General features: G+C 47.2%; 1 protein-coding gene across 1 annotated transcript in view; it reads right to left on the bottom strand.

The window, feature by feature from the left end:
• The window catches only part of LOC137308558 (collagen alpha-1(XXV) chain-like), a 170,493-nt gene that overhangs the window by 10,757 nt on the left and 135,736 nt on the right, over positions 1-24,000 (bottom strand). The window contains exons 31-33 of the mRNA XM_067977368.1: positions 13,812-13,838; positions 13,172-13,216; positions 6,213-6,299 (exon numbers count right to left, since the gene is read on the bottom strand). Of these exons, the coding sequence (XP_067833469.1) occupies positions 6,213-6,299; positions 13,172-13,216; positions 13,812-13,838 (159 nt within the window). The remainder of the gene's footprint in view (positions 1-6,212; positions 6,300-13,171; positions 13,217-13,811; positions 13,839-24,000) is intronic.

The following is a 24,000-nucleotide window of genomic DNA, read 5'->3' as shown; positions in this document are numbered from 1 at the left end:
GGATCTCCTCCGTATTTTCTGTATTCAGGCTGGTTCTCTACTGTATTATGAACATTACATTCGTCATAAGCCTCCTTTTTCTGTTTCATTTTAATCTCTATGGGCACTAAATTGGGCCGTGTAGCGCCCATTGTTTCGGCACCACATGTCCTCTCCGACATCCAAGATGGCGTCTTGGATGCACACACACGTTTCCTGCGTGACGTGCGCCAGACGCCATCTAGGTATCGGAGTTTGTGCAGGCGCAAATAACGAACGCTGGAATCATATAAAGTAGGGAGAAAATTGCTTCAATCACTGTGCAACACAGATTTAAAGTGATAGACACCATTTTGGGACTTAACGCTCAACTCAACGCACAGTCTTAACCCTGACCACCCGAACGTGTCTTAGAGTGCCTGGAGGACCACCCACCAGCGCCATTTAAAGGGACCAAGCGGGATTTACAGGTTAGTGGCTGGATTATTGCTTCTGGCTGTCGAGACATTTGTAACTGTTTTTGGAGGTCAAAAACAGTTACAATTGTAACTGTTTACATTTGTAAACAGTTACATTTTAGAGCCGGGACGTGCAGGATTGAAGTTAGGAAATGCTTCTGCACGCAAAGGGTGGGAGACGTTTGGAATGCTCTTCTGCAGACGGCAGTTGATGCTAGCTCACTTGTGAATGTTAAATCTGAGATTGATAGATTTCTGTGAACTAAGGGTATTAAGGGATATGGGGCGAAGGCGGGTGTATGGAGTTAGGTCACAGGTCCACCATGACCTCATTGAATGGCGGAACAGGCTCGAGGGGCTAAATGCCATTGCCACTTGCTGCCTCTTGATATGCACCACCTTCTCCTGCAAGAAAGCAGGACGTGTGCCTGGTTGATGTGTCTGTCATGATTGAATAGCTGCCAGTGTGTGTGGCCTGTGAGTTGTGGGTGGGCGGCTTGAAACAGTGGTAATGTGTAAGGGTGAGAGGAAGCATCTAATTGGAAGAGTTGAGTACTGATGGAAAGAGTTTATTGGTTTGTGGGTGATGGGGGGTGCAGTGCGAGGTGCAGTTGGTAGGAGACACCACTTGACAGTTGACCGCACTCACCTTGCCCACTCATGTCAAAGCACTGAACTTCTTCCTGCACTGCATCCATGTTCATGATGCTGTGCACCAGGCATTAACTTCGTCCCCCACTGCCTCCCACTGCCATTTGGATATATGTCTGGAGGGCCTACTCCCCCCCCCCCACCGTAGATATAGGATGTCCCTCCTTCTGTCCACCTCTTGCACCCAAGGTCTCTAATGCATCAGCAAAGAACCTTGGAGCATGCATTCTCCCAGGCCTGGTACCAACTCAGATTGGCAGATTGGTGAGGTCTGGCGTGCAGATTGGAGGATGTGGGATTTAGTGGTGCACAACCTTTATTCAATGTTTTAACATAACTCATCAGTTTGTAAACATAGGGATGGAACCTACATCTGTGTTTTACATGTGCGATGTCTGATCACCATTCAGACTCCGTGCAGACAGTAGACTGTTATTTTCAGCAAATAACGGGTACCAGCTACCTTTAAGAGATTTCTAAAAAACATGTTCCCTTTAAGAGATTGAGCTCCCTCTGTTGGTGGAAAGTGTGCATTGCATTGATTCCACGTGCAAGGACTGGAAAGGAAGGCTCATTGCAGGTAACTCCTCAGGTGGGTCCAAACTTGCGTCCTGCCTGCGTAGGGCCCATCGGGCGCGGGGTACGAGCGCATTGCGCTACCCCTGCCCGAAACAGACCCTTATCCAATTTTTTTCCCTCTAAATCTTTAGTCATCCAGGGAGCTCCAGCTTTGGATGCCCTTCCTTTCCTCCTCGTAGGGATGTGTCAACTCTGTACCTGAACCAACTCCTCCTTGAAGGCCTCCCATTGTTCAATAACTATTTTACCTACCAATTTTTGATTCCAATCTACTTGGGCAAGATCCCTTTTTAACTCATTGAAATTTGGCCTCTTCCAGTTAAGCATTTTCACATTTGATTGTTCCCTTTTCTTTTCCATAACTATTCTAAACCTAATGATATTATGATCACTGTTCCCCAAATGCTCCCCCACTTAAACGTGCTCCACCTGCCCCACTTCATTCCACAGAATTAGATCCAGCACTGTTTCCTTTCTGGTTGGGCTGGAAACACACTGTTCCAGAAAGCTCTCTTGTACACATTTCAGGAATTCCTCCCCCTCTTTGCCCTTTACACTGTTACTGCCCCAGTCTATATTGGGATAATTGAAGTCCTCCATTATCACTACTCTATAGTTGTTGCATCTTTCTGTAATTTGCCTGCAAATGTTCTCCTCGATCTCCTTCCCACTATTTGGTTGCCTATAATATACACCCAGTAGTGTAATAGCTCCTCTATTGTTCCTTAATTCTAACCAAATAGATTCTGTCTTTGATCCCTCAACTACATCATCCCTTTCCAGTATTATAATAGTTTCTTTGATCAATACTGCCAGCCCCATCCTTTCTTTCCTTCCCTATCTTTCCTGAATACCTTGTAACCAGGAATATTAAGTACCCAATCCTCCCCAACTTTGAGCCAGGTCTCTGTTATTGCCACTATATCATAGTCCCATGTGGCGACTTGAGCCTGCAGCTCACCAACCTTATTTACCACGCTACATGCGTTTGTGCACATGCACTCTAATCTCATCTTAGACTGCCTCGCATTTACTCCTGTTTGATCCCTCCTATTTCTGAACTATTCTTTACTCTAGTGCTACTTGTCCCTCCCAGTCCTCTATACACCTTGTTTCTCCTCTCTAATGTTTCATCCTGGTGCCCATCCCGCTGCCAAATTAGTTTAATCCCTTCCCAACAGCACTAGTTAACCTCCCCGTGAGGACATTGGTCCCAGCTCTGTTGAGGTGCAACCCGTCCATCTTGAGCAGATTCCTGCTGCCCCAGAACTGGTCCCAATGCCCCAGGAATCTGAAGCCCTCCCTCCTGCACCATTGCTCCAGCCACGCATTAACTTTCTTATCCTACTATTCCTATACTCACAAGCACGGGGCACTGGGAATAATCAGGTTCTGCTTTTTTAACTTCCTCCCTAGCTCCTGGAACTGACTGCGGGATCTTGACCGTTTTCCTTCCAATGTCATTGGTTCCCACATGGACCACGACTTCTGGCTGTTCCTCTTCCCCCCTCACAATGTTCTGCACCCTCTCAGTGATGTCCTTTACCCTGGCACCAGGGAGGCAACACACCATGTGGGACTCACGTCGACGGTTGCAGAAACGCCTGTCTATCCCCCTGACTATCGAATCCCCTGTAACAACTGCATTTCATTTGCCGCATGGGCAGACGAGTCTCCCACGGTGCCGTGGATTTGCTCCTGACTGCACTCCCCTGAGGTGTCAACACTCTCACTGGCATTACCGGTTTGTGAGTGCCACACTCCCAGGGAACTCCTTCACCGTCTGCCTGTTCTTCCTAGTCTGTCTGGTGGTCACCCACTCCCTCTCCGCCCGAACTCTCTGTAGCTGCGGGGTGACCACCTCCTGAAACGTGCTATCCACAAAACTCTCAGCTTCCCGTATGCACTGTAGTGACGCCAGCCGCCCCTCAAGCTCAGTAACTCTGAGCTCGAGCTTGAGCAGTTGATGGCACTTCCTGCACATGTGGTTTTCCAGGACACACAAAGTGTTCTGGAGTTCCCACATGGCACAGGATGCTAATTTGTGATGTGGACTTGCACCCACCAGGAACTGAGTTAGAATTACCCAAACTCATTTTACACAGGACTGTTGCAGTCAACAGAGTGACAGAACTTTCACCTCAGGGTCAATTTGAAGCCAAGTCCCAGAGGTGAAACACACTGGAGTAAATGTTCTTCTTCATTGCATGGGCGGTAATCTGGTGGAAAGGATCGTCCACCCATTATAGAACCCACTCGATTGGATTGAAAATCGGACGGGTTCTATAATGGGAGGGCGATCTGCGTGCTAGATTATCGCCCATGTGGTGAAGAAGAACATTTACCCCAGTGTGTCACTTTATCTGCAGTTCTTGTCACCCTATTGATTTTGAATGTCAAGAAGTGAGAATGAACTCTTTGGCCCCGATACTTACGGGGAGGCGGGGAGGGAGCAGGGGCGCGCGGAAATTCTGGGAAGGCAGAGGTCCTGCCGAATTTAATGACAGGACCTCATTCGTATTTTTTTACTTTGTTTCCTGCCCAGCGGCTGGCCAGATTGAGAGGCTGACCGGCTGATGAGCGGGAAAGCCTGCAGTAGAAGGCAGGAGCCAGGGACCGCTGGGGATGGTCCCCGGTAATTGAGAAGATTGAGGGTATGTAGTGGGGGAGGGCTCGGAGTGTGGCAGCGAGGAGGGAGGGAGAGATCGCGGGGGGGTGGGAGGGGGCAGGAGAGATCACAGGGCGAGAGATCTTGGGTGGGGGGGGGGTCTGGAGATCGCGAGGGGGCTAAAGATCATGGGGTGATGGGGGTAGTTGGACAATCGCGGGGAGGAAGAGATCGAGGCAGAAGGTTTCCTTGAGGGGTCGGGGAGAAGCACTCCTGCTCCCCCTAGCCCACAAGCAGTGCTGGCAAAGCACTTACCTGCTGAATCTGGTAACTTCCACCTCCCTTCAGTTGCCGGGTTTACTGAGCCATGGGAAACCTGGCCCGCAGCTGTTAAATTCAAATGGCTGCCCAAATCTGAGGAACGGAGCCTCATTTAAATATTATAATCATTGACCTGCCTCTCCAGAGCGGGTTACTCAGACACCCCCCAAATCCACCACGGTTAAACCAGAAGTAGGTGCGTTCGAGGCAGGTTGAGGCCGGGTTTCACATTTTTACTAATTTAAACCCCCCCTGTCCCCGACCCTCTCCCGTCGTGGGGGAGGGGGTAAAATTCCTCCCTTTAGATCTCATAAAGGAAATAATTGTCTTGCAGACGCAAACCCAGCTATTTGTTAGGGTAGAAATTACTGTTGGCAATGTAATCGTATGAACGGTTAATGCATTTGTATCAATTTCCTCTCTTTGCAATGTTAAAGGAGGCATTTACTGGCCTTCAATCCACTAAAGAAGTTTGCGTTCTGTTGCAGACGTTTCGAATAATAACCAAAGCAGTCTGATTCTGAAGACCATTTTGTATTTCCTAATGCACTGTATAGGTTGATGTTTCATTATTATTATTAAATCATCTATGAGCATCCCATCCCATTGATTTTCCCCAAATTCCTCAGTGATACGCTGGAGAGAATTCTATCAGTATCACATTATACAACACATGTTACATATTGGTCAGTAAGTAAATAACAAGCACACTCCTCTTGCAATGGGATACGTTAGCTGAGGAAAGGTATATTCATGCACATGCATTAAACCTGCAATGCAAAGAGGATCAGACTACTACTTTGCATCATGACAGATTGCCTAATTAAAGACTACATGCAGGGTTGGTAGGAAAAAGAATACTGTACCAATTGGCAAGGGGCATCCAGCCCATCCAGGCCAGGCTGGCCTGGCTCCCCTTTTTCCCCCTTATTGCCTCGGAGTCCCTGTTTATTGAAATTAACTTGCATTGTTATTGACAAATGAATTGCTCCGCCTGCTGAGAGGCCAACACTTGACAGTTTATAAACAAGAGAGAGAAGCAGCTACTGACTTCATGGGCAAAGTGTGGAGAGAGGGGTTTCCATTACATAAGCCAAGTTGGAAATATACAAAGACCATGAAACTGAGCATCCTTTCTTCCTATTTTTACATTTAATGTCTCAATAATGCCTACTTTAAGAAACAAATGCTCAATTTGTAAAGTGTCCTCATGTCTCCAACTTAGATTGTACATTTCAAATTGCAAGTGGGAAGTTTGGAATAGAAGTTCCACGATTGACACTTTTTCCCCCTCCAAAAACAGAGGATCTGGTTTGGTCTTTTAAATATCTGATGTGTGTGAGAAGCTGTATGCTTCACAGCACAATAATTGTGATGGGACTGAAACCCCTTTACACACATGGAACAAATCCGGTTATCCCAGTGACCAAAAATGCCACAAGACAATGTTGTAGATGGTAAGTTTAGTAAAGCTGGTGCTCGCTGTGAAATCTACAAATAAAATATTGAGTAAATTGTATTACTTCATCCTATGGTTTGGGAATGTTAGGCAGAATGTGCCTCTCTCTTTTGTTTCGCTAGAGATGCCTGAATACCAATACACAGCAGAGACATACCAATGGGCAAGGTGCATCTAATCCAGGGGCACCCTGTTCTCCTTTCTCCCCCTTAGGCCCTTTTTTGCCTTTCTTTCCCTTTTCCCCCTGTGGACACAATGGTTTGGTCAAAAAAAAAAGTTTTTTTGTGAATTCAGACACTGCTACATGTTACTGTACATTACGTTAGCCAATTTGAATGCTAAGAATTCAACAATAAAAGAGTAATAATGAGTTTAAAGCCAGAAAAACACTTGACGGTTATAAGGAGTAAAGGGACTGCAGTGAGGATAAGGGATGGTATTAGAAAAAAAAGGGAAATTAGTCAGGTTGCAGGAGTATGTAGGAATGAGTTATATTCAGAAAGAGGTAAAACTACAACTCTTATTACAGCAGTCAAATTAAGGAGTAAAAAGTAAAAGGGTGGGGCAAGCCCGCAGGTGGGAACCAATGTGCTCGGGTTTCAGAGGGCAGAAGGGGAAGGAGAAGGGTAGGCACCTCCAGGAAAGTGAAGCATGCGTCAATCTGAGCAACAGGAATAGGAAGCGTCTGGAAGGAATACCGTTTCTACAGAGGAAGTGGCCCTTTGCGTTCACTTAAGAATGCTCTTAGCAACCCAACAGAAATCTGCTGCACAGCGTTTGCAATTTGCTGCAGCAATGGTAAATGCTGCAGTCAGTGGTCACTGTCCTCATTCAAAAGTTCTGCATAGGCAAATGGAAAAGGACACTACCTCTATAAACGAGAAACAATTCAATCAGTTGTGCAATTGGAAGCAAAATGGAAATCAAATGTAATCATTTAACAATGCTGAGCACAGCCCTCCTGATGTTATGAGATATCCAACTGAAACAAACATCTGCCTGCCAGGCAATTTACACACATCCTCAGAGAATACAATCCATGAAACGTGGCATTTAGTCAATGAAAGAGGTATGGTATTTGTTTTTTAAAAGTTTGATAGATCCCTTGATGTTTTATTCTTTGAATAATTTAGAAGTGTAACTGATGATGTTTTTCAGGTCTTGGAAAGTTGCACCTTTCTCTAGTTTCTCTTCCATCTCCCCTCATGCCTTCTCTGAGTTCATGTTGTCCATGAGACCCACCTCTTGCTCCCTTGAATCTATTCCCATTCAACTGCTGACCACCAAACTGCCCTCCCTGGCCCTCGTGTTAGCTGATATTGTTAACGGTTCCCTCTCCTCAGGTACTGTCCACCTCCCCTTCAAATCTGCCGTCATCACCCACCTCCTCAAAAAATCCACTCCTGCAAATTACCGCCCCATCTCCAACCTCCCTTTCCTTTCCAAAGTCCTTGATCATGTTGTTGCCTCCAAAATCCATGCCCATCTTTCCTGCAACTCCATGTTTGAATCCCTCCAATCAGGTTTCCAACGCTGCCACAGCACTGAAACAGCCCTTATCAAAGTCACAAATGACATCCTATGTGACTGTGATCGTGGTAAACTCTCCCTCCTCATCCTTCTAGACCTGTCTGCAGCCTTTAATGGAATCATAGAATCATGGAAAGGTTATAGCACGGAAGGAGGCCATTCAGCCCATTGAGTCCGCGCTGGCTCTATGCACAAGCAATCCAGCTAGTCCCACTCCCCCGCCCTATCCCTGTAGCCCTGCACATTTTTTTGTTTCAAGTACTTAAACAGTTCCCCTTTGAAGGCCATGATTGAATCTGCCTCCACCACTCCCTCGGCCAGTGGATTCCAGATCACAACCACTTGCTGCGTAAAAAAGTTTTTCCTCAAGTCACCTTTGGTTCTTTTGCCAATCACCTTAAATCTATGCTCCCTGATTCTTGACCCTTCTGCCAATGGGAACAGTTTCTCTCTATCGACTTTGTCTTGACCCTTCATGATTTTGAATACCTCTATCAAATCTCCGCTCAACCTTCTCTGTTCCAAGGAGACCAATCCCAGCTTCTCCAGCCTATCCATGTAATTTAAGTCCCTCATCCCTGGAATCATTCTAGTAAATCTCCTCTGCACCCTCTCTAAGGCTTTCACATCCTTCCTAAAATGCGATGCCCAGAACTGGAGACAATACTCCAGTTGTGGCTGAACCAGGGTTTCATAAAGGTTCATCATGACTTCCTTACTTTTGTACTCTATGCCTCAAGTTATAAAGCCCAGGACTGCCCCATATGCTTTTTTAACTGCTTTCTCAACCTGCCCTGCCAGCTTCAACAATTTGTGCACATATACCCCCAGATCCCTCTGTTACTCAACCCCTTTTAGAATTGTGCCCTCTAGTTTATATTGCCTCTCCTCACTTTTCCTACCGAAATGCATCACCGACATGGTTGACTACACCGTCCTCCTCCAACGCCTCTCCTCCATCGTCCAGCTGGATAGGACTGTCCTTGCCTGGTTCCATTTCTATCTAACCAGTCGAAGCTAGAGAACCACCTGCAATGGCTTCTCCTCCTGCTCCTGCATCGTTACCTCTGGAATCCCCCAAGGATCAATCCTTGGCCCCCTCCTATTTCTCATCTACATGCTGCCCCTCAGCAACATCATACGAAAACACAATGCCAGGGTCCGCATGTAGGCTGAGGACACCCAGCTCTAATCTCACCATCACCTCTCTCGACCCCTCCATTGCTTCTGATTTGTCGTGCTACTTGTCCGACATCCAGGGCTGGATGAGCAGAAATTTCCTTCGACTGAATATTGGGAAGACCGAAGCCATTGTCTCCGTTCCCTAGCCACCGACTCCATCCCTCTCCCTGGCCACTGTCTGAGGCTAAACCCGGCTGTTTGTAGCCTTGGCATTCTATTTGACCCTAAGATGAGCTGCCGACCACATATCTGTTCCATCACCGAGACTGTTTACTTCCACCTCTGTAACATCACCCGTCTCTGCTTCTGCCTCAGCTCATCTGCTGCTGAAATCCTTATCCAAGTCTTTGTCACCTCTAGACTCAACTATTCCAATGCTGTCCTGACCGGCCACCCACAATGCACCCTCTGTAAACTTGAGCACATCTGCTGCCCGTATCCTAACTCACACCAAATCCTGTTCACCCATCACCCCTGTGCTCGCTGACCTGCACTGGTTCCCCGTCTGGGAACGCCTTGATGTTAAAATTCTCATCCATGTTTTCAAATCCCTCCATGGTCACGTCCCTCTCCATCTCTGTAACCTCCTACAGCCCTCCAACCCTCCCAGATCTCTGCACTCCTCCAATTCTGGCCTCTTGCACATCCCCGATTTTAATCGCTCCACAATTGGTGGCCGTGCTGTCAGCTGTTTAGGCCATAAGCTCTGGATTTCCCTCCCTAAACCTCTCCGCCTCTCTCCCTCTCTCTCCTCCTTTAAGATGTTCCTCTTTGACCAAGCTTTTGGTCAGCTGTCCTAATATCCCCTTATGTGGCTCGGTGTCAAATTTTGTTTGATAATGCTCCTGTGAAGCGCCTTGGGACGTTTTACTATGCTAAAAGCACTACATAAATACAAGTTGTTGTTGTATTAAGCTATATACTTTTGTGTGATAATTTTCACAAAACTGTCTCAATGGTTTGATAACTGACTTTATTGCATTTCACATCAATTATGTCAAGAGTTCAAAAGTCTGACAGGGAAAAAACCCGATTAATACCTTATAGCTACTATAGTTGGATAGCTCATACACTTAAAAGGAGAGCAGTGGATGGATAGCACACAAAAGCCAATTTCCTGAGTACGTGCTCCTGGCGGGGAGCACCGCCAGCTGGCAGCACATATCGGGAAGCTACGGAAACACTGCCCACAATCTCCACATGTGCGCTGCCAGTGGGCGAGGCTCCACGCCAGCAGTGTGTACTCAGACAATCAGCCCTATACAGTCTACAAGAGATGGATAACTTGTAAGCTTAAAAAAGGAGCTGTGATTGATAGCTCATATAGTCTAGAGCCTAGAAATTGCTGTCAGCTATATCAGCAGACGAATGCTTACCTTGTGCATATGACATTCCTCTGGCCACTATTTTTAATGGTGCAGTTAAACCATTTAAAATTAATAGGCTGAGTGGAAAGAGGAATGTCATATGAATGTGTTAAGTGTCCATCCAGTGATATTGCTGATAGTAATTTCTAGGCTTATATAAATGGATGTGGACGGTTGGCTTGTACAGTTTACACAAGATGGAAAGCTCTTGCAGTCTATAGGAAAGTTGTGAATCAATAACTCATGCAGCCTATAGAAGAGCTTTGGATGAACACAGCTTATACAGTCTACAGAGTGTTGTGGATAGATTTACAGTCAACAGGAGAGCAGTGGATATCTAGCTCATGCCATTGTAGACGGACAGCTCATACAAGTCCACAGAAGAGCTATGGATGGATAGCTCATGCAACCTAATGAATGCACTCTGAAGCAACATCACTGTACATCATTTCTAAACATATGTGTTCAAATCCAAATGACAAAAGCTTCAGTATTCCTTAATATCTGGCTCAATCAATCACTTTCCAACACTGCATTCAGTTTTTGTTTGCTGTTATTGGCTTCACATGGGCCCATCAAAATAGGCATTTTACTCTTAACAAGCCAAATGTTTCAGTCGACAAATGACAAAGAAATTGGAACAAATTTCGGCTTAATTTTTTTTGTTGCAAAAATACAGATTATGCAACTTGAAGTTATTGGACGGGGAAGAATTAGAGTGAAGGTAACCCAGGCCACTTGTATACATCTCCTAGTGGGTGAGGAACAACAGTGCTAGACTGCCTGTTCCAGTTTCTTGGGCACAGCAGGGATGTTAACCAGAAAGACATTAAAAAAAGAGAGCCGGGGTCGAAGGTTCGTCCTGCTGATGAATTTAGTGGAAAATAAGATTTTTTTGCGTTTTTCATTCAGGCGACGCTTTTCTGTAAAATTATCAACAGCGGGAATTTCACCCCAGGTGAGAAAGTGAGATAAAAAAAATATACCTAGTAACTTAGCCAAAAAAATATGAAATGGGTAATGAGCTATGATGTGCATCCAGGAAAACTGCAAATCCAACATTATTGGTTGAACTTTGCATAATGTATCAACAGCACTGGAATAATTTTTGAATTATCAAATATATCAACATATTAAAAATCTTGTGTATGTTCACACTGTTGTCGCCATTTTTGGTTAAGTTTTTATGCCAATATTTAATATACATTTCGAATGGAAATCATTGTATGTCTATAACAATGTAGTTGTGGGCTCTGCCTAGTAGGCGGTGCTTTGGAACAAGTCTCCCAACGCCACTGATATCTTGTACACAAAAAAAAATTATATTCATCTCCTGATCTTAGACAATGCCTTAGTCAATTTACTAACAAAGAATAAGTCAACTGTTTTTAGCTTAAGGGTAAATAATAACTGGTTTTCCCACTATTGAGAGCTGTAGACACTGTTGCCTAGCTTTCACTTCAGATGCAAAACAATTAGTAAGACAATGAACCAAATTATAACATTTATGTAGGGGCAGAAATCACTCGCGGAATAATGGAGAGCTCAACAGTGCTCTGTTGTTAGTGGTGAAATGGAGGAGCAAGTTCCGGTGTTCACACATGCGCAGTGAAATGTGGAAATCCAGAACTTGCTCCTCGTAGTTCGCCAGCGATATGACAGCTTCGAATTAAAGGGACATCACACGCTGCAATCAGGGAAATCATTGAAAAAGTGCAAACTTGCTTATCTGCCCAGCTGGAAAGTAACTAATTACGCCACCAAACAGGTACGCTTAAAAGTACAGGTCTAAACTAAGTTTTAACTGCACGATAAGTCTTAATGACTGCCAAACAACTAAAAATTAACTTTTAAAAATTTGGAATCTCATTACTCCTTATTTTAATAGTTTTTGGTCATTAAAAATTATTTTTTTTAAAGATTAAAAAATTATTTTTTTTTTACTTTTCCCTTCTGTCTCTTTTATTTAATTCAGTTATTTCTTACCCTCCTTTTTTTCACTGTCCATAACTGTTTTTACATTGTTATAAAATGTTGTTCCTTTCACTTCCTGAAGGAGGCCATTTGGCCCATCGAGTCCGCACTGGCTCTATGCAAGAGCAATCCAGCTAGTCCCACTCCCCCGCCCTATCCCCGTTGCCCTGCAAATTTTTTCCTTTCAAGTACTTATCCAGTTCCCTTTTGAAGGCCTTGATTGCATCTGCCTCCACCACCCCCTCGGGCAGTGCATTCCAGATCACAACCACTCGCTGTGTAAAAGAGTTTTTTCTCATATCACCTTTGGTTCTTTTGCCAATCACCTTAAATCTATGCCCTCTGGTTCTCGACCCTTCTGTCAATGGGAACAGTTTCTCTCTATTTACTTGTCTAGACCCTCAACGTTTAACATGGGAAGCCTGCAGAGACAGTGAACGCAGCTATCGAAAATGTTGTGATCTGAATGGTTGAGGGGAGAGATCGATCCTGTCACTTCTCGTTCGGTCCTAGCTTCGCCTGAACTGATGCTGGGCTCTTCTCCGCTTCCTATTAGAGGAAGTTTGTGAGTTAGTATAAATCTATGGAGCGCCGAGGAGTGTTGGTGTGCTGCTCCGAGCGATTTCTACCCCATAATGTTCTTTACACATCACTATCTTCACTGTTTTTCACTTAATGTTTTTAATTTAAAAATCGCAGCTCCTTATTTTAATCTGCTAATGATTATCTATATGACATGATCTATAAACACCTTGGAATGAAGTGGGAAATAGTCTGAGAGAATTAACTGTGATGAGTACTATTTGCATTGTCTCAGTTCAGTACAATTGTTCAGTACTTCACTGTACATTGTTCAGTTACAACTGCAAGGCTATACAATAGGCACATACAGAGTGAATCGGGGTTCTCTCATTCACTGTATTGCGTTTTACCCAAGGCAACTTAAAAAGGAATACTGGAGCTTTATGCGCATCTGGTTCTCATGCTCAGATCATTTCATTTCACCAACAATGAAAACAGCCATCTGAAGACACTTGTGCAATAAACAGATCTGTAACTGCACCTTTTCTCCCCTCTCTCCTTTATCTCCTTTAGGACCAGATAAACCCTGAAAGAAAAAAGTAATCAAAATGACTCAATAAATTTGCGATTTCTGCTGTGAAAAAAAAATAATTACAAAGAATCATAACAGATATGTTCACTTGGACTCCTTTTACTGGCAACTGATTGTTTATTGTATAAAGGGAGCAGCTCGTCTCAATCTGAACTTGTTACCTTCTTACTCTTAATTTCCTAATTTTTACTTATATCCCTGGTATTTGAACCCTTTGCCAGAGTAAACTATTTGCCTGGATTAATTTTGTCAGTTCCCTTCACTTTCTTAAAGGCTTCATTTAGGACAGCTCACAAAGTTTCTTTTTTTCCAAAAGAAACATACTCAACTTTCTTAACATTTCTTCATCAATTAAATGTCTGATACCTGGAATCATCTTTGTTGCTTGCCGCGACACTTTCTCAATGGCAATAATATTACTAAAAAGGATCTTTAAGTAATTTGAAATCTGCAAATATTGTAAATAACATATTTTTTTAAAAGGTTAAAGGCTTTACAGATTCTGCATTGTTCTGCTTTAAGTGAACACAATTGGAGTCCTGTAGAAACAGAACTGGTAGAAACAGTGTATAAAGGAAATAGGACTTACATCTAACCCTGGATCTCCATCAATGCCCTGTCAAAGAATAACATATACATAATGATTGACATGTCTGCTTCCAATTGTTATATTAAGTGTGCAGTGTTTTCAGGGCTGTAAGTTCCTGTGGGTGGATGTAATCCAATTTATAACTTGTTTTGTCCATGATAAATCCACTTCTGCCCAAAATCCTAAAAAAATCTAAAAGATGTTAAAATGCTGCAGTAGCCATTTTTTTGTGGCTACTGTAATGATCACTCATTCACAGCACAGCTTTGTGTCTCTTTAATTCTTAATGCAGTTTCACTAAACACAGAGGGGGTGAATTTCCGGTGGGGGTTTGTCCCGCTTGTCCGCCGTAACTTTGGTGGAAGAGCCACAGGAATCCTGGAAGAACTGTGCAAACGCCATTTTTCCCCGGCTCCATGGCTCTTCTGCCGAAGTTACAGCGGACGAGCCCCCTGTGTAAATTCACCCCCCGCCGTCTGAGAAATTGTGACTGTTAGACGGAGTCTAGCTAACTTATTTATTAACTAGCTACAACATAACAACTGCAGACGATAACTTTCCCTGGCCTGTGTATAGCAGGCATTTTTCAATAACGGGAGGGTTCAATAAATGGCGGCTGATCTGCTCCAAGAGATTACTACCCAGACGGTGAAGACGATAATCTACCCCAGCTTGTCCAGCAGTCGCGGTCAACTGCGTCAAAGATAGACCTGGTCTGGTCTCTAACACAACCATATCAGTCTTTACACTCCAGGCTTGGAATGGCTAAAGAATCAGTGTGGACCAGGTTTTCAGCTAATCAAGGGGCATTTTATCCTCCCAACATTGTTTCCATCTTCAAAATGAATTGTGAGACCTGGGAGGTCAAGAAAGAAGTGTCTTAAAGTTTAAAAAAGGGTTAAAATAGATAGAATAGGATATAATAAATACAAATAATGCTTTTAAAATAATGATGACAGAGAGAACGTGGAGGAACAAAGAACAGGAGGAAAGGTGAAGCCAGATGAGCTGAAGTAAATGTTTAAAACTTAAACATTTGTTTTAAGTTTAAATTGCTATTTAAGTGAGTAAAGCTTGGAGATGACTGTTACTGATGTTATTGGACAAATGTTTAAAACATTCATATAACATGAATGGGTTAATGCCTCTGTTAAATAATGGACAGAGCAATGCCATATTAACACATTAAGCAATCATCCACTAATATCATCATCAGTAATTTCTAGGTTTATTTTGCAGCGTAGGGTTGATACGATCATGATAGAGCTCGACCTGACATTTGAATAGTTCATTACTGCATTACTAAGATCCAGCTTCAAAGTATATGAGCTGAAAACTGAAACCAAGGGCACAATTTTAACATTGAAAAATGGGTGGGTTGGGGGCGGGGGGGGCATTGAAAATCGCACTCATTTCAGACTCGCCCCAACCCGCCCCCAACCCACCCATTTCCGGTTTTCATCGGGGCGGGACGAGAGGCGGGCATCCAACCCGCTCTCAGGAAGCTGGTTGGTCGCTAAAACCTTTCATGGAGGCTGCGGGCCTTCATTTTTACAGATTTTGCAATTTCAGCCCCTGGGATCCAGGATTCCCGGGCCTTCACCTTAATGTCACGCGAGAAGGCCCGAAACTGCAGGTAAGTGCCTTTCTGGCACAGCTTGTGGGCCCGGAGGAGCAGGAGTGCTTCCCCCAGGCCCAACAAGCCTACCTGCAGCGACTCCTCAACGATCGCGGATCCCCCCCCCCCGTCAACGATCATGGACCCCACGATGACCCCCGATCCCCCCCCAATGATCACGGACCCCTGCGATGACCCCCAATTCCGACACCCTTCCTGTGACTGACCGCCGATCCCTCCCACCATGACTGACTTCCCCCCATGCCCATCGGTGACCCCATGCCCACCCATGCCCATCGGTGCCCCATGCCCATCGGTGCCCCATGCCCCCATGCCCCCCCATATCTCCCCCTCCATCCACACAATCAAAGATTTACCTGAAGACTTACCTTTTCACATCCTCTCCCTGGCTGCTCTCCCGTCCGACTGAGGCCAGCCTGTCAATCAGGCCGGTCAGTCGGACGGCAAAGAGACAAAAAAAAATAAAAGACGTCCTTACGTCAAAATCATAAGGACTTCCGGGAAACCCGTACTTCCGGATTTGTCGTCCGCAATTTGACCCCCCGCCCCCTTCCCGGCTCGGGGTCAAAAACATGCCCTAAGGCTTGTTCAAGGAGCTTTAGTTTTCCCAGGACCTCTGGCAGTCCAATTAAATGTTAATTAGCTTAATAACATCAACAATAACTTAGAAACATCAAAAATAAAATGAGTTTCTACTCATAATGCAACAGGTGAGTTCTAATATATTAAAAGGGGCTCTGTCTTTATGGGAAAAGTCCAGCAAGCCTTTTTTATTGAGGAAAGGAGAAGGGCTGTGTCTCACTTTTGACATCGTATGCAAATAACACAGGGGATGACGTTCATAGAGGGTTTACCATGTTGCATCATGCCAACATTTTTGGTAAAATTATCAAGAGGAAGAATTCACCCTGCAATGATTTAAGTCACCATGTTCCACGCTTGTAAACAAACGAAGATGATGTTACTTTAAGTAATCATGGTTCAGAGTTGAGACATATTAGGGTAGATTTTCCTCTATGGGTACTCGCTGTGCACCTGATGGGCGCAATGCATTTCAGGTGTGCTATGCCTGTGAGGAAGAAGCTGCCTGCGATTTTCCTGCCCCAGGCTTATTGCATTACCTAAGCCCAGGCCTCACCCCTGGCTCGTCTGCGCACCCAAACATCGGGAGAGGCCTGCTACTGTTCTTATAGTCAAGGGATATGGGGATCGGGCAGGAAAGTGGAGTTGAGGTCGAAGATCAGTCGTGATCTTATTGAATGGCGAAGCAGGCTCAAGGGGCCGTATGGCCCACTCCTGCTCCTATTTTCTTATGGGCTTATGTTCTTATGTTCTCCTGGCTGCCCGGATTGGGCCTTCGGTGCTCCTGGGAAGTAGCAACCAGAACGCCCCAGGTTCATGAGATCATCCTGGGGGATAAGGGGGAACAAAATATATTTTTTATTAGTCTCTGATGTATCCAGTGTGACCCCAGCTCCCCCACAGACTCTCCAGTCTGCGGAGATCCAAGGATAGATTTTGCACCAGTTTTTTTAGGCACCCAACGATCGTAAGTCAAGGAATAATTTGTGGGAGGCCAGAAACACTTTAAATCAGAACTCTGGGCCTGTGCCTACTCTAGGCGCAGCCCCACACATGTACACTGGGGAAGCCCCGGGAAATGTTGGAGCAGTGCAAGATGGGCGGAGACCTGATGTAACACGTCTCCACTATTCACTGTGCCTGGGAAATGGCAGTGATGTAGAAAATCTATCCTCGTTGCTCCTTAATTCTTCCTTCCTTCCAAAAAAAGCTTGTTAATGTCAAGCTGGAAAACCTGACTTTATATATTTCCACAATATGCACATCACAGTCACAATCATTGCTGCCTTAAAATGCATATTATTGTCATGGACTGAACCAGACTGTTCACATCTTTAACATTCTCTTCAATTGTGAGTTAAGTTTCTGAACCCAGCACATCCCATCCTCTCCATTACAAAAACTGCCAACTTCCAACCCTGTAACAGCTCCTATCCCCATCCCTACTTCAGCACCTTTCCCCATTCTCTTCTCTCCATACATTCCTGCTCCATAAAGCTCGGCTGCCCATATCCTATACCGTACAAGTCCCACTTGTCCATCATCCCCATCTTCACAGACATACATGGCTCCCGATTCCCCCAGCTTCTTCTTTGAACTTGCCCTCTGATTTTCTTTCCAATCACTCCTTTCTTACATCAGCACCTCACGCACTCTTCGTGTGTGAGTGAGCGATGTTGGCTATTTGACAGCGATGGCCACCACAGCCAAGCACAACATGGACACATACTTCCAGCATCGTTACTGAAGAGCAGTCAGCAGCAGGAACCCTGGCTCAGTTTTCCCTTCCCCATCTCCAAGAACACTGAAGCCAATTGTAGTGATCCTCCTGCCCGTCATAGTTGGGACCGAGTAATACAGTACAGATCAGGAAATAATCGTGGGATTTTCCTAGTCTGTGTGGCTTCAGTGCCACACCACAAAGCCTATTTAAGCATCAAGGGAGTCAGCTCAAAGCTTACAATCTTTGAACTACTAAAGCCTGATGCTATCTTGCCAATGTAGAATTAGTACACTCCCACATATGGCTGTTTTAATTAGGTGCACCAGGCTGTTTTAATAACGTGCACCAGGCCTTTCAATCTTATATTTTTGTTTTAAAACTGCGAAATAGTTCCCTGATTTTACCCTCCTGTCATTCATGTCGCATGTCAGTATCACTCTGCAGTGATCACACCACTATAGCCTTCCTTAATCGTCAATCAGTGTAACCTCAGCCCTGCATCACTCTCAGTAATTAGCAATTGGCAGGGGCGTTCCAAGTGATCACGAAGGCCGGGCCTCAGGATGAAGCAGGACGAGGAGAAATAGCTGTAACTTGTTTGTAGCTTTACTGACGTAGAGGTGGATCTCAATGCTGGCCAGGGACCGGTCTAACACCTTTCTCCAGTAAGGTGAAGACGGTTTCTTTTTTGGAGCAGATGGCGACCAGAGGTTCCTGGACACGGGGTGTGCAACACGGTCAGGCTGACCGCAAAGGTGGGTGAAGGACCCACGCCATGGCAACGGGATGTCTTCGTGAGGAAGGTTCTGCTGGGAGCCTGTGCATTCAAGACCCGGACATCTTCTGCCTGCAGGACTTCCCGAGGAGCGGATACTTCGACGTGACCTTCAGGGATGTCGCCTGATGCCTGAAGATGCTCTGGGCCTTCAAGGACAATGAGAAGGAAGCCCCATTGTCGCTCCTCACCGTGGAGCCGCTCTTCGTGCTCCCGCAGGAGAAGGAACGGACGCTGATGGTCCAGATGTTCAACCCGCATGTGCTCGTCGTGGATGTGCTGATGTTCCTCAAGCAATACGTAGACGGAGCGGTTCGGAGCATTAATGTTGCGGATATGCACGGGATCTGGACCAGCAGGGGGAACATCAAGGCGAAGCTGAGGGCGGATGCCAATGGAAACATCATCCACCTCCCGTCAAGCTTCGTGATTGGGACGAGTCGAGGGTATGTGGTGTGCCCGGGGCAACCCGGAGTGTGCCGATCCTGCGGCAAACCCAGGCATGAAGCGGCCTCCTGCAAGGCAGTGCTCTGCAGGAACGAGGTCAACCAGACACTGGATTGTCAGGAGGCCAAGTGCTGCAACCTGTGTGGAGAAGCTGGTCACCTGAACAAGACCTGCCCAAACCGCAAACTAAGCTATGCAAGGGCAGTGAGAGGCGAGGTGACGCAGGACAAGAGAGCAGCAGTCGTAGGGATCGCAAAGGAGGCCAGACCCCTCCCCCCTGGTGTGGTCCCATCTGAAAGGGCCAATGGCGACCAGGAGGAGGACAAAGAGCAGGAAGGGAGTGCCGAGGAAACCACTCAAACCCTGACTCCCAGCCCTGAAACTACCCCTGAGAACACAGAGCCAGTGGAAGGCGAACCAGGGACGGATGAAGGATGGATGATACAAGCAAAGAAAAAGAGAAAGTCCTGCAAGACCAGAGACACGAACGCCAAAGGTGCGGCCAGCAGCAAGAGGAGCTCAGAGTCCCCGACAGGCAACAGCGACCACTCCTCGGACGACAACCAAGGAAGCGGGGGGGGGGGGGGGGAATCCCCACCTTCATCAAAGGAAGAAGCAAAATGCGACGGGTACCAGCGACACCGACAACGTGCTCCAACTCCAGGAACCTAGGAGCAGCAACACTCAGCTCCAGGGCTACGGGAGCAGCAATATGCCCAGCGCACCCCACCTCCGGGATGCTGGGGGCAGCAACTCGGAAAGTGAGGTCTCCTAACTCCGGGCAACCGGGAGTAGCAACGTGGAGAGTGAGGTCCCCCAACTCCAGGCAACCGGGAGTAGCAACGTGGAGAGTGAGGTCCCCCAACTCCAGGCAACCGGGAGTAGCAACGTGGAGAGTGAGGTCCCCCAACTCCAGGCAACCGGGAGTAGCAACGTGGAGAGTGAGGTCCCCCAACTCCAGGCAACCTGGAGCAGCATGACGGATGTGGAGAGATAAACCCCCGGTGACGGACAAGGAGCCGGACCTGGTTGTGGATCTCATGGATGCACCACCCCACGAGACCCTGCCGTTGACCCCTGAGCGAGGACCCTCCCCCAACAGAAGAAAGGCCTCCTTCCTCAGCCCAAGGACTGTCCAGAAGTTCCTGCACACCACCCAAATGCAGAATCTGGACCCAGGGTCCCAAATGGATGGTAACGTAGACCCCAGACTGATGCAATAATAAGACTTTAATGTTTTGTTTCCTTTGTATTTTAAAATGGATTTAAAAATTGGATCCATAAACGTGCGTAGCATCAAATCGACTACGCGATGTGCCGCGACCCTGGACTACCTGGTCCAGGCCAGAAGGGTCCGTCCGTTCCAGGATAGACTTCCTTTTTGTGTCCCCAACACTCAAGGTCAGATCCACCGACGTCCAGCTGGTGTTCTTCTCTGACCACTGCCTCATAATGGTCAACTGTCAATCGCAGGAGGACCAGGAGGCGGGCGGGGGATATGGAAGCTGAACGCGAGACTGTTGACCCCGGGGAACATCGAGGAACTAAACAGGGATTACACGTGTTTGAGAACCATGAAACCCCTCTTCCACGCCACGATGCACTGGTGGGATACGATCAAGGCCAACATCAAGAGATTCTTCATCCTCAAAGGTGTTCAGAAGGTGAGAGAGAGACAGAGGAAAGTGTCCCAGCTCCAGAAAAGCATGCAGGATCTTCTCCAGCTGCAGTCGATGGGGGTCGATGTCAGGGAGGAACTCTGAGAGGTGAAAGGCCAGCAAGCCTTGCTCTTCACCTCCGAGGTCTCAAAGATCATCTTCCGGTCCAGAGTCCGCTCTATGGAGCAGGGCGAGAAGTGCTCGCACTTCTTCTTCCAGAAGCTTCACAGAGAGACCTCTGTGATCAGCAGCCTGAAGGAGGAAGATGGTTCGGTGACGTCTTCGCAGGCCGACATACTGAGGATCAGTAAATCCTTTTATGCAGGGCTGTACGATGCGAAGCCCACAGACAGCACGGCCTCCCAGTCCTTCCTGTCCTCTATCACGGAGGTCTTAGAGGACAGCGAGCGGGAGAGCATGGATTTGGCCACTGACTTTGGACGAGCTGACAAAGGCCGTCCAGTCCTTCGAGAAGAGTAGACCTCCTGGAAGCAACGGCTTATCAGTGGAGTTGTACTCGGCTCTGTGGGACTGGATAGGCCCAGACCTACTGGATGTGTATGGGAGTATGCTCCTGACAGGCAGCATGTCAGAGTCCATGAGGAAATGCATCATCACCCTCATCTACAAGCGGAAGGGGGAGAGGGAAGAAATCAAAAATTGGCGACCCATTTCCTTGCTAAATGTCAACCACAAGATTCTGTTTAAGACCATCGCCAACAGACTGAAGTCTGCTCTGGAGCGGGTGATCCACCCGGATCAGACCTGTACTGTACCCGGCAGGAAGATCTCTGATAGCCTTGCGTTGCTCAGGGATACGATTGCCTACGTGCAGGACATGGGGGTGAATGCCGACCTCATCAGCCTGGACCAGGAGAAAGCCTTCGACAGAATATCCTACAACATACATGATGGACATGCTCTCCAAAATGGGTTTTGGGGCAGGAATCCACGATTGGATCCGACTGCTCCACGCGGACATCCGTAGCGCAGACCTAATCAATGGGTGGGAGTCGGAGAGCTTTCCGATCAGATCTGGAGTTAGGCAGGGCTGTCCTCTCTCTGCCATTTGCCGCGTCCATCAGGGAAGGATGCTGGTATCAGTGGGTGACGATCCCAGGCAGCAGAGGCTCTCAGTTTAAGGCCTCCCTGTACATGGACAACGTCACCGTCTTCAACTCCGATCAGCAGTCGATCCACACACTGATGGGCATCTGCGACTGTTTTGAGCTGGCCTCGGGGGCCAGAGTGAACCGCAGTTAGAGCAAGGCCATGTTCTTTGGCAGGTGGGAGGCCCAGTCCCTTGTCCCCTTCACCATCAGGTCCGACTACCTGAAGGTGCTGGGGAGCTGGTTCGGGGGCCCCTGGCCTGCACAAAGAACTGGGAGGAACGGATCGCAAAGACCAAAAAGAGGCTTGGTATGTGGGGGGTTCGGGGGGGGGGGCGATCCATCTCCATAACTGGCAGGAACCTGGTGATAAGGTATGAGGTACTCATGGTGTTGCTCTACGTGGCCAGGGTCTGGCCCATTCCCCACAACTCCGCCGTCACAGTCACTCGAGCTTTCTTCCACTTTGTCTGGAGGTCCAAGGTAGAACGCGTCTGTAGGGCCACCATGTAGAAGACCCCAGACAAAGGGGGAAGATCGTCCCCAATGCCACTCTGATCCTGATGGCCACCTTTGTGTGTGGCTGCCTCAGGATGTGTGCAGAGCCCCAGTTCGCAAACACCATGTGTCACTACGTGCTGTGTTTCTACCTGTCCAACACACTGAGAAGGCTGGGTCTGTCCACGCTGGCCGAGCAGGCGCAGGACGTCTTATCGAGCTGGACCGTCCCCTCCCACCTGTCCCAGGTGGAGAAGTTCCTGAGGAGGAACCCCTTCGACCATAAGGCTGTCAGACAGTGGTCGACACAGAATGCCCTGAGTGTCCTGCAAAGGAACTGAGAGGGTGGACTCAATCGGTTTCTTCCCTGACCAGACAGTCGAGGCCATTTGGCAAAACAGCTCGTCGCTGGAAGTGATCAACAGGCATCAGGATGTAGCCTGGATGGTGGTGAGAAAGGCCCCCCCAGTGTGGTCCTTCTAGCTCCACCACGAGCTGCCCTCGAGGCTGTGACGGGGAGGAGACCGTTATCCACCTCGCGATGGGCTGCCCCTTTGCGCAGAGGGTGTGGAGAGAGATGCATTGGTATCTGTCCCGGTTCATCCCCAACAGTTCAGTAACACAGGACGCTGTGCTGTACGGGCAGTTTCCCGGGACGCACACTGAGACAGATATCACCTGTGGCTGGAAGGCCATCGACTCAGTGAAGGAGGCCCTTTGGTCCGCCCGAAACCTGCTGGTCTTCCAGCTGAAGGAGCTGTCCATGACTGAGTGTTGCCGACTGGCACACTCCAAGGTCCAGGAGTACGTGCTGCGGGACGCACTGAGGCGAGGTGCGAGCTACGCAAAGGCTCTATGGGGAAAGGCCGCCGTATGAGGACATCCCACCTTGTATTGAGGGTACGGTAGCATAGTGGTTATGTTACTGGACTAATAATCCAAAGGCCTGGACTAATAATCCGGAGTCATGCGTTCAAATCCTGCCACGGCAGCTGGGGAATTTAAATTCAATCAATTCAATAAAATCTGGAATTAAAAAAAACTAGTATCAGTAATGGTGGCCATAAAACTACCTGATTGTCGTAAAAACCCATCTGGTTCACTCGTGCCCTTCAGGGAAGGAAACCTGCCGTCTTTACCTGGTCTGGCCTATATGTGATTCCAGACCCACAGCAATGTGGTTGATTCTTAATTGCCCTCTGAAATGGCCTAGCAAGCCACTCAGTTGTAAAATCTCGCTTAAAAAAAGTCATAATAAGAATAAAACTGGACACGACAAAGGCAAACCATGCCCAGTTGACCCTGTAAAGTCCTCCTCACAAACATCTGGGGACTTGTGCCAAAATTGGGAGAGCTGTCCCACAGACTAGTCAAGCAACAGCCTGATATAGCCATACTCACAGAATCATACCTTTCAGCCAACGTCCCAGACTCTTCCATCACCATCCTTGGGTATGTCCTGTCCCACCGGCAGGACAGACCAACCAGAGGTAGTGCTACAGTGATATACAGTCAGGAGGGAGTGGCCCTGGGAGTCCTTAACATTGACTCCGGACCCCATGAAGTCACATGGCATCAGGTCAAACATGGGTAAGGAAATCTCCTACTGATTACCACCAACCGTCCTCCTCCATGTTGAGCACCACTTGGAGGAAGCACTGAGGGTAGCAAGGGCACAGAATATACTCTGGGTGGGGGACTTCAATATCCATCACCAAGAGTGGCTTGGTAGCACCACTGCTGGCCGAGTCCTGAAGG

This window comes from Heptranchias perlo, chromosome 1 (assembly GCF_035084215.1).
Source record: "Heptranchias perlo isolate sHepPer1 chromosome 1, sHepPer1.hap1, whole genome shotgun sequence".
NCBI lineage: Eukaryota > Metazoa > Chordata > Chondrichthyes > Hexanchiformes > Hexanchidae > Heptranchias > Heptranchias perlo.
Note: the sequence above shows the minus strand (reverse complement) of the source record. Positions and strands in the feature narration are given on the sequence as shown.